General features: G+C 35.5%; 1 protein-coding gene across 1 annotated transcript; it reads left to right on the forward strand.

Annotated features, from left to right (window-relative positions):
• Positions 1 to 733: 733 nt before the first annotated feature.
• LOC110446187 (transcription intermediary factor 1-beta-like) lies at positions 734 to 10,548 on the forward strand. The gene is made up of 2 exons (XM_021491208.1): positions 734 to 823; positions 7,791 to 10,548. Exon 2 carries the CDS (start codon positions 7,820 to 7,822, stop codon positions 9,791 to 9,793), a length of 1,974 nt encoding a protein of 657 aa, XP_021346883.1. The 5' UTR covers positions 734 to 823; positions 7,791 to 7,819; the 3' UTR covers positions 9,794 to 10,548.
• The last annotated feature ends 1,510 nt before the right edge of the window (positions 10,549 to 12,058 follow it).

A 12,058-nucleotide genomic window follows, 5' to 3' on the forward strand; every position in this document is an offset into this window, starting at 1 on the left:
TTTTACACATAAAAAGCACAAAAATTGTAAAATACTTTGCATAAATTATCTCTTGATGCAATATTAAAAATCATTGAAGTTAAGTTTGAAGTAATCCAAAGGGCTTATTTGTAAAGATATATACATATATGTTTATCTTTTCGTGGATATCAGATAACTATGCTATTATACATGATTAACAATATCCTTCCTAATATGTTTTATTTCAATGTCTTTGTAGAAGATTCAAGAGGTGCAAATTTAAATACTTATATAGTCTAATGAACCTTTCGCATTCTCAAATTAATGTCATTCAATCATACGCCTAGGCGGAAAACTTAAAGATATCAAACATCTTGTCAGCCAAAAAGAAATCAAGAAAGGAAACTTAACTGCAATATACACTGTATAGCTATACATGTAGGTCTGATTTAGTAATTTAACACATCACGCAATGCTTGAAAGAGTACAGTACCGATATTCCGATACATTTATAGTACAACCTGGCTCCGCCCTCACTAACGGCCGTGCCGTAAAACATATTAACGTAAGATAAAACAACCTAACACATTATCTTTTCACAACATTGCACCACGGACTTAAATATTGCAACATCCGGAACTTGTGCATCGTATTTCCGATTCTTTGCTTACAGATGTATGTATGACATCCGTGTGTGTGGCTTGTCTCGTTCAACCAGACTCTTGTTGTCTTCGCAAGCTACGCCGAATATTACAAGTGATCGAGCGTCTGGTTGAACGAGACTATGTGTGGGGCGTGAAAGTACAACGTCCGGAAAGCACAGACCTGTCTGCTATTTACTGTCTGACTTTACGTTTACACGGTGAGTATAATGTGTGACAGTGATGCAAGGACAAGATTGATCATCCGTTATACACACACAGACTAGCATTATGTCAGAAAGTAGTGATTACACACAATATGCTGTCGTATTTGTTTACTGTAGTACGTATATAGAAAACGAAAGTATGTGCTACCTTTGTACTTGTTACTTTATATACAACATATCTCGTAGGTTTAAAAACTATCGCATTGACCGTAATACCTACCACAACCACATGTACTTGAATTGAGAGACAAACTGGTGGTAGGTAAATCTTGTACGCCGCTCCCGGACTAAAACCCCGTAGCAGGAATAAAGAGATATTTTAATATCTCATTAACGCGATCGTTTATATTTTTTTATAAAATTATACAATAAATTCAAACATTATTTTCTAAATGTGACAGTTACAAAAATGTTTATTTATCATCTTATAATTTAGAAATCGACGATTGTACTTGTTACTTTATATACAACATATCTCGTAGGTTTGAAGCACCAAACTATCGCATTGACCGTAATACCAACCACAAGCACATGTGCTTGAATTGTGAGACACACTGGTGGTAGGTAAATCTTGTACGCCACTCCCGGACTAAAACCCCGTACCAGGAATTTATAATGATATTTTAATATCTCATTACTCACGTTTATATTTTTTATAAAATTATACAATAAATCCAAACATTATTTTCTAAATGTGACAGTAACAAAAATTTCTATTTATCATCTAATAATTTAGAAATCGACGATAATGTGTATTTCAAGGGTGTAAAACTTGTACGCTGCAGTCAACCGTGAAAATCACGGTTTTTCATGTATAATTAGAAACTGAGTGAAAATTTACATGTTATTTTCAGACATATTTAACAAAATACCTTACTGTATATCGGGTTAAAAATAATTCTTATAAACTACAAGAATAACTCATTGCTCCTTGAATCTATTTTATGATGTTCTCTTTTTTACTCAATCCCCTGCATACTTTCGGGCATCCACACGAGGAGCAAAGGACCAAATTATTCCACCATTAAGAAAACCACGGCATTGGCTCTACCCTTGCCTTGGGTTAAAAATTAGATTTATATTTGAGCTTTTTGATTATCAGTGTTTATACAGAAGCTTAAGAATAATTTACAAACAAAAAGTAATGATATTGTAGTGGAACTGAACTAGGTCGTCAGTGGGCAACCAGATTGCTCAATTGGTCGAGCGTCCGGCTAGAGTTTGGAGGGTCCCAGGTTCGAACCCCGGTCCGGCCATGCATTTCTCTTTCTCCTGTTACAACAGAAAAATTCAATGTACTTTGAGCATGCACACACACTCTACAACTTCCCTCATTGGAAATGAAATTGTTAGAAATTAACCCGTAGAACATTATTTTATGTATATCATGTTAAAAATAAGATTTATATTTACTTCACTGTTACACAGACCTATTTATCATTAATATGGTTCAAGTTTCCCTTCAGATTAACGTTAGATTATTCTATCTGATTAATATGGTCACCTGCTGGATGATCGGCTAGTAATTTATAGTAATGATACATACCTTCCAGAGTGGAACTTATTATAGGGAATTACAAAATTTGCATTTTTAGGTATCAGATTTACTGTGGACCTGCACAAAATTCCAAAAACTGAACTTTGATATGGAACAGAAGGATTTTAACATCTTTAGGACGAATAGAAATTATAAATTTCCTTCGTATTTTATCACAATTTAATCACCTTTTTTATTTCTTAACCAAACCCGGAAGAATCCTTTATTAATAAAAATTAAATGTTGAACGTTATGATTTCTAATTGAATATTAAATCAGATAAAAAAATTCTTTTATAGAGACTTTGAAATTAACCTGGATTTGGAGGCTATATATAACAGAAAGAAAGTGGCATATTTGTAGGATTTCTTCACTATTTACCAGAGTTATGGCCTTTGACTTCTGTACACAGTACATTACATTACTGAAATGGCTAATTATCTAGGAAACAGTAGGTATTTTGTATACTCTTATACATTGAAATATTGAAGGCATTAATGCAATCTGTATATGAGTTTGCCAATAGATGACAGTTCAAGGGTTTTTTGAAATTATATGAAAATAGATATATATTATTAGCACACCTGCCTGAAGGGCTAGTGAGCTTATGCCATGTCTGCCCTCGTCAATCCATTGTCTGTCAAATTTTCCTTTAAAGATCCCCGTCCCTCTGCCTAAAAATGTAATGATGCATTGTTGCTTTTTCTACAACATCGCTATTGCATAACCAAATCATTTCTGAACTCATACCTTGTGGTAGTTTCTACAGATTTTTTGGGAAATTATTAAATTTCTATTTTTTTCATTTTTTTTTTTAATTGAACAAAATGAAACAAAATACATTTCATTTGATGCAATAATGGTTTATTAGCAATATAACACATACAAAATAATAACAATGTCAATATTGATGAACAAAATACAAAAAAAACTGAGTAATTTTCTAAAAATAATACTAAAACAAACAAAAATGCCCATTACATGAATCAATAAAATTCTGAGTGCCAATGCAACACGTTTAGGACAACGAAATGAAAATAGGTGACAAAAAATAAATATCTTGCGGACTGATACAAAGAAACTAAACAAAAAAGAGAGACAACTCTTACAATTGTACCAATAATAATTCTAAATCCCAAAAAGTCATATATACAATTTACAACATACAATATAGCACTTTTTATATACAAATATAAAACAGTAGGCATTAACAACCATTAAAATTACTTCAAATGTAATAACCAATATAAAACAGATTGCACATTGTATATGAATAACATTATAACAAACAATGTACTTAACTGTGTCATAGCAAAAATGTCACAATGGACAACAATAACAAAGTTCCACATACTTTACACAACAATAATAAATTTCTACATAATGTACAAATAACATACTATGTTGTGATATAAAAAATCACACTATATACAACAATAATAAACATTTACATTCTGAACAAAACAATAATAAACTTTCACATTATGTACAGATAACAACATACCATATTGTGACATAAAAATATCACAGTATATAGCAATAATAAACTTTGTCATTATATACAGATAACAACGTATATTGTGGTTTAACAAATATCACACTATACAACACTAATAAACTTTTACATTATGTACAAATAACAACATACAATATTGTGGTATAAAAATATCACATTGTAAAAATAACATTGTTGCTAGTAATATAAAAAAATGAACTTGAAGTATAGGCCTCTTGGGCATATACATGTAATAACAAATATAGAATATAATCCTGACTAATGATCTTACTTGTATGTATACAAATCTTCCCAAGCCAAAATGTCTTTCCTGTTGGGTATTGCACAACCGTAGCCTAGTACCGCATTCCTTACAACCTTTCTGGTCCAGGTATTCAGATAACATCAACCACTCGTCTACCCTGCGACCAGGCTAAAAAGTTATTGGCGTATTCTTGATCACTAGTACTAGAGGGATCCTCATCGGATGTCGGTGTCAGCTCATCAGTAAAATTGTCAGTAGTAGGGGCCTCACTAGTCAGCGTCTCTTCAATGTGTGAATTAGTGTCACTTTGTTTCGTCGCATAGTCGTGGTCTAGCAGTTGATATTGAACATCGTTGTTGTTATTACTGTCAGTTAATGCGTTTAGTTAACATTTAAAACGCCTGATTTTAGGTCAGGCTTGCATGTCAGCCATCACTGCCATGACGTTGTTTACATCGTTACGACAGCTTTTTTGCCCACACTTTCACGATTGGAGATTTTCAACACAAGGGACACAACTCTGTTGCCGAAACATTTTTCAAACGAAATCTATTGAAAGGATGATAACAACATTGTCGAAATGGTAATCAGGGGCATGTAACTCTAACACTGAAAAACGACAGTGGAATTCTTTAGTGTTCTGCTCTGGCTGGGACAGGATCCTTAAACAACTTCTCTGAAGAATGGAAAGGCTAACTGTCATGGTGTTTGGGTGCTATGTTCATTGATTGGATCAAGACAAAGTTTTAGAATGAAAATTACCTTGACCTACTTTCAAAGTCAAAAGGTGTCAAATATGTAAAAAAATATCAAACAACTTCCTCTTTAAAACTGCGAAGGTATAGACTCTTAATATTTAGCTTGAAGCTTACTCAGATAGTTAACAACAAAGTTTGCTAATGAAAATGACTTTGACCTACTTTCAAGGTCACAAGGGTCACATCAGTCAAGCTCTTCAAAAGACTTCTTCTGAAAAACTGACAAGCATATGATCATACTATTTTGCTAGTAGCACCTTGGGATGTATCCTGACAGAGATTGCAAATGAAAATGACCTCAACCTACTTTCAAGGTCATGGGGGTATAATATGTCAAACATTTCGAAAACTTCTGCTGAAGAACCAGTAGGCATATAATCAATTTATTTGACTGATAGCTGCATGGGATGGAGTCGTAGAGAGTTTTCAAATGAAAATTACACAGGTACCTTGATGTATTTTCAAGGTCACAGGGGTAAAATATATCAAACATTTCAAATGACTTCTTCTGAAGAACTGAAAGACATGCATATAAATTATTACTTAAATATCCAGGTAAGCAATACATACCCCTTTGGCCTCTTGTATTATTTTGGATGAGATTATTTTTTATTGTTTTTGCCATTGCGCCTTGTCCGTCCATCTGTCAGGCGTCAACTATTTATATAAACGACTTCTTATAAATAACCAAAATGTCCGGGGTGATGACATTAGGCCAGTAGCAGGCTAAGATGAAGAGCTGCCAAGGGTGTTAACATCAATGACCTTCACCCATATTTAGGGGTCACAAAGTTCAAATGTGTTTAAAACATTTCAAAGGTGTTTTGCATGTAACCAACATTCCTATTTAAGCCGTTACATGATAAGATAAAGAGCTGCAACGCTATATTAAATGTCTGACCTTCATAATTAAGGTCACGGGGTTCAAATACATTGTACACATTTAAATGACTCATTCTGAATACCAAAAGGGTAGCGTGGTAATATTTAATCAGATACAAACAGATCAAGAGATATGTTTGATCAAATAAATGACCTTCACCTAAATTTAAGGTCACAGGGATCAGCTGTGTTGAAAACGTTCAAATGCATTTTATATACAAAATACATAGGATGGTGCTGTTTTGCAATAGCATTTTTAGATGAAGAACTATACATGTCTGTTTACATGAATGACTTTGACCCACTATCAAGATTACATTGTCAAATGTGTATAAACCTTTAGATAACTTCTAATGATATGTGGTAAGGATGAAAGGCTATTACGTACGTTTCTAATCTTGATTACCTTGAATTACTTGAAATAGTTATGATATTTTGCATGTATGTTTATTTTATTCCACTATTAAGGTCACGAGTGGGACAATAATACCATGTGAGTGATGCTGGCCCAATGGGCCTATGCTAACACTTCTGGCCCTTTAGAGATGTATCCTTAGTCCACCATTCATTGGTCCATCTGTCCATCCCTCGTCAGCTTTTCTTAACTCAAGAACGTTGGAATAGATTCTGACCAAATTTGGTCTGGAATATTGTTCTGCAATGGAACCTCTAACCATGTAAATAATGTCTAACTGATATCATGTGATATCGACAACAAGTGTGGTTTAGAAGATGCCTGATTGACAGTATTTTTGAAATGACTTGCTGTTTTTAGCTCACCTGGACATGTGAGCTTATGATATACCGCGTCGTCCGTCGTTCGTCTGTCAACTTTTTCTTTTGAACAACTTCTTCTGAAGAACTGGAGGCCCTAGGGTCATGATATTTGGCCAGTAGGTACCTGGGATGAAGTGCTATAACCGTTCCTCTTTAAAATGACCTTGACCTACTTTCAAGGTCACAGGAGTCAAATAAGTTAAAAACTTCAAACAAAAATATCCTAAGAACCATTTAGACTAGAGTCATGATAATTGAGTATGTATGTAGACAAAGCAGTGGAAATCTTTTTCTTTATTACAGTAATGAGGTCAAATATCAACTCTTTAAGTGCTAGCCGGAGTCAAACAACCACATGGGTTAAAAGACTCAACAATCTTCTTCTCAAGTTCCATTTGGCCCATGGTCATGATATTTGGCCAGTAGGTACCTGGGATGGAGTGCTATAAAGTGCAGAACCATTTGGACTACAGTCATGATACTTGAGTATGTTATGTAGACCAGCAGTGCGAATCTTTTTCTTAATAACAGTAATGAGGTCAAAGGTCAAATTTAAATGCTACTCGGGGGTCAAATGCCACCATGGGTTTAAGCTTTAACAATCTTCTCAAGTTTCATCAGGCCAGGGTCATGATATTTGGCCAGGATGTACCTGGGATGAATCGCTATAAAGCTGCCTCATTAAAATGACCTTGTCTTACTTTAAGGTCACAAGGGTCAAATATGTTAAAAACTTCAACCTATAATATCCTATGAAGCATTTGGTCTAGTCATGATACGTGGGGAGTCAAAGGTCAACTTGAGTTAAAAGCTTTAAAATTGAAATTTGAAATTTCAAGCAACAATATCTTAAGAACTGTTTCAGAGATGTAAAAATGTCCTGTGTTCTAGTTTCCAAATTTGGTCTGAAGTGACCTATATGTCAGTTTCCTGTAACAAAAGAAACAGGTGATACAGGCCCTCTGGGCCTCTTGTTAGTTTGACACTTAATATTATTTTCAATTTTGGTCATGTGTTCATTTAAAAAGAAAATAGTGACATCGTTTTATGAAATCTAGCTTTATTACTTAGTAAGTGTATGATACTTGGGAATGACAACGATATTTTTGTCTAAGAATACTGTTTCAGACCATCTCACAGAACACAATGTATTACTCTTGCATCGTACTTAAAACTGTAATTTACATAAACATTCTTTAGTTAGGGAGACAATCAATAATATATAAATCGAATATCTTCATTTCCAGTTTAAAGTTGAACCAATCTGATCCTCATTATGGCTGAAGGCGGACCCTGTCCGGAACTAGACTTACACTTACTAGAGTGTCCAATCTGTCTTGAGCGACTTCGACAACCCAAGTCCTTACCATGTCTCCATTGCTTCTGTCAGGAGTGCCTGGGGACCTACATCACCAAGGAGTTGTCTGGTAAGATGGCTTCGGCGACGTCTTTTCCGTGTCCAGTTTGTAGAGGGATGGCCACGCCTGTCAATCAAGCGGAAAACAAGGAAAACTGGGCTAAACAGTTTCCAACTAATGGTGTGATCCAAGAACTTGTCAAGCTTAAGGAACAGTCGTCTGGACCACTGTACTGCACACCTTGTCAAACAAAAGGAAATCTGTCCAATCCTGCCAAGTTCTGGTGCAAGAAAATGGAATCTGGTTTTTGTGAGACGTGTAAAGTTGATCACCATGATATCATACATATTGAATGTGATATTTTAGATACTAACAGGCACGACAGCAATAGACCAAAACAGAACCCGGCTGTTCCTCAATGTGACCAACACGACGAGAATATGGTTTGGTACTGTGAAGATCACAAACTTCTTGGCTGTAACATATGCGTTTTAGAAGACCATAGACGTTGTGAAGCAGTCACAACAGCGACGAAATACATTCAGAAGCTAAAAGCAGGATCGCAACTGACAGATATGCAGGCAGCACTACAGAAAGGGGCAGATGTCATGAACTCTTTAGTGAAGGACTTTGACGAACAGCTCCAAGTCATGGTAAAGAACCAAGAAATCACTCTCCAAAGCATTACAGATCTACGCCAAATGATCGACAAACGGCTTGACGAGCTTCAGAAGAACTACACTGACAAGTTGATCACGCTGTTCAAAGACGAAAAGAGGAAATTAGACGACTCCTTACGGCAATGTGAACGTCTAAAGAACAGTATGCTAAATACCCTGAAGTCGTCCATTAAAGCTACAGAGGGAAACGATAACACTGAAACGATAGTGTTGTATCAGAGAGGACAGGCAGAAGTTGAGTCGTGTAAGGTCCTGGTCATGGAGATGAACGAATCTTTCACGTCTGTCAATGTTAAGCATCAGACCGAACCCGAACTTGCGACCTTTGGTGATGGCGCTATGGGGAATATCGTCATTGAGAAACCACCACGACGCTTTCCTGAGAGTCATGGTTACCTAGCTTCTTCAATGTCCAGGCGTCGCGTGAGAGAAGTACAACAGTTTGATATAAAAACTATATCAGATGAGAATGATTGTGATGCAGTTGGCGTTGTGTACCTTCCGTACAATCAAGTAGTAGTAAGTGATTTCAGCAACAAAAAGCTGAAGCTGTTTACAGATAAAGGACAGTACCTGGATGAGATGACCATGCGAGGAACTCCCTGGGATATGTGTTATGTGAACGACAACACAGTGGCTGTGGCAGTTAGCAGCCCTGGTGGTGTCCATGTCGTGAAAGTCGAAAACTCAAAAATATCACTTTCTTCCGTGATCTGCATGCCAGATGATAAAGGCGTAAATGGTATAACCCATATCAACGGAAGATTTGTCGTTTGTACAAACACAGAAGAAGCAGAAGTGTACAGTGTGACACCGGACGGCACCGCTGATCTGCTACATCAGTATAAGTGTAGGTGTTATTTCCTGTCACATGACCCAACAAATGAAGACATACTGGTCAGCTGTCACACTATCACTAAGGGAGAAGCTTTGCTGTCCCGACTGTCGGCTGACAAACGTGACACGGCTGTGATACAAGAGGGTATTGTGGGTGCTGCTGCAGGAGTTACCGTTGACAAGGAGTGCAACATCTACCTTTGTGGTTATGCTTCAAAAAACGTCGTACAGATGTCAAGGGACGGGATGCACGTCAGGAAACTGCTGACGTCATCTGACGGAATAAACCTTCCATTTGCAATAGCTGTTTGTGGTGACATGTTTGTACTCACTGCGGAGAAGACTAACTACGTCCGCTTGTTTCAGCTCTATTAAGTGAGTTATAACTCGTCTCGTTTATGTACAAGTCTATTCCCGTATCAATTATTTTACGAAACTATTTACGATGAACCACTCTTTATAGACCGCTCTACCGCGTCCCTCAAATCCAGGTCTCCATCCTCGGAACACCTATTCTTTCTGCCTCACTGAAATATGTCATGAACAAATCGAAGGCTCTTTAGTACAATGTACTCGCTCAACTAAATCAGCCATTCAGCAAGTGTGGTTTACGATTACAATCCCTACCTAACATTGGTCAGGTTAAGTACTAGGTTTCTTGAGTAATTTAAATGGGTAATTGTTGAATTAAATCTACAGATATTTAACTTTAGAAAAGCGTATAGTTTTAGTAGATTTTGATATGTGACGGCGGATTTATATGGGGTCAAAAGTCAGGTATACAGAGGAGCGATACACAACTTCAGAGCCTGAAGATAATACCGTTATATTTAAGGAATGCTTTTTATTTTTTCAACATTTATGAGGTCATAACAATAATGGGTGTATGGACATATTGTTAGCGATTCATGTTAAATATGTCCAAAAACCCATTAACGGTATGATCTTCAGGCTCTGAAGTTGTGTATCGCTCCTCTGTACTTTTCAAAGAGTAGGTGTCAGCCTAGCGATTTGTCACACGAAGCCAATTAAAAAGTTTACCAGGAACATTCGATTTTGTTATGACTTGATTGTACATATATAGTGTCTATAAACACTAGACATTTTGTGTTCCGTAGAAAACCCCAGAAACGAAAATATTTTTCATTATAGTTTGATTAAAAGCTTCTTACAATGAAGTTGTTAACGGTTGTCACTTAATTTCTTTGCTTGGTATGTTTATGTTTATGTTTATGTTTATCAAGAAAATATAGAATATTGTCTGTTTTTTAAATTATGATAAAAAATAATACTAATATTGTTCGAAAAAAAAAAAAAAGTTTCAGTAAAAGAAACAATTATAATTTGAATTGCACTTATGGTTTGCTTTACAAGAAAATTTACTCTTAACTCATCTTTTTGTACTGTGTTTTTTAACTAGCGATTATCAAATGATGGGCAGTTCAAATCACCATTTGTCCATGGTCCGTTGCTCGTCCTTAAATAATTCTTGTCGTCGCCTTTTCTTAAAATGTACCAGAAACACTTATCTCAAATTTCATATGAAGGTTTCCCTTTGTAGTTGTTCATGTTTCATTTTGAGACTTACCGGAATAGCAAGATAGATGGTGGGCTATTCAAATTACCTTTCGTCCGTCCCTCCTTCCTTGGACAATTCTTTTTGGCACTATTTCTCAGAAGGTACAAGAGGGGTTTATTGAGACTGATCAGATAAGTTTGAAAGTTAAATTTTGTTACATTTCTCTATTTCTCAGACTACAGCCATCTAGTCTATATTGTAAGCAGTTTACTTTACACTACAGAAGAATGATTAATGATGTAGACAAATTTCTTTACATAAAAAGAAAAAGGTGATATAACGCAGAAATACAGGATGTGTTGTCTACTTCAATAGTTAGTGTGAAGTAGCTTAACCTGGGACAGACTGGTTTGAATACTTGTATAATTTATTTGCAACGTTTTTAGAGTATTTTAGAGAAAAACACCATAAGAAACAAATATAACATATGACATTGACGTACAAGAATGATGAGGTATAATTGAACACGTTCTTTTTTTAGTTTGCAACCATACACAGGTGGGTTCTGCACCCTCTAGATCTACAGCTTTTAATTATGTACACAAACTTCGGAATAGGCAAGTCCAACGGTATGTTTTATCGTAAGAAAGTCTATTGAGGGTCTAAGAAGTTGGAAGGCGTCAGTAAACACAAGGGCCCCTAGCTATAACATGATATCATGTCATTAATTCATAGTAAATGTAGAGCAGTATTTAACCTTGCATTTTATGTCTTATTCCGATGAGGAGCCTGAATTAAAACCGATCATTTTATTTAGACGACTTACCTCCCTTCCATTAATTATCGGAATTCAAAATATTGATTTTAAAATTACACGTTATAAGAGTTGACATAGATAAAACTCTTTATCTAAAAGCCTATAAATATTATATTATACAATTTTGGACTTTTGTGCTGGTGAATATGATGTGATATGAACCTGAAAGAGTGATATTGACCGAGGTTCATATCACATATTTACCAGCACAAAAGCCCATAACTGTTTTATTATGTAATTATAAGCTTCAACAATAAAAAAATTAAAATAAAAAATAAAAAATAGCTTCTAATTTTCGTACGCG

This window comes from Mizuhopecten yessoensis, unplaced genomic scaffold (assembly GCF_002113885.1).
Source record: "Mizuhopecten yessoensis strain PY_sf001 unplaced genomic scaffold, ASM211388v2 scaffold2623, whole genome shotgun sequence".
Classification (NCBI taxonomy): domain Eukaryota; kingdom Metazoa; phylum Mollusca; class Bivalvia; order Pectinida; family Pectinidae; genus Mizuhopecten; species Mizuhopecten yessoensis.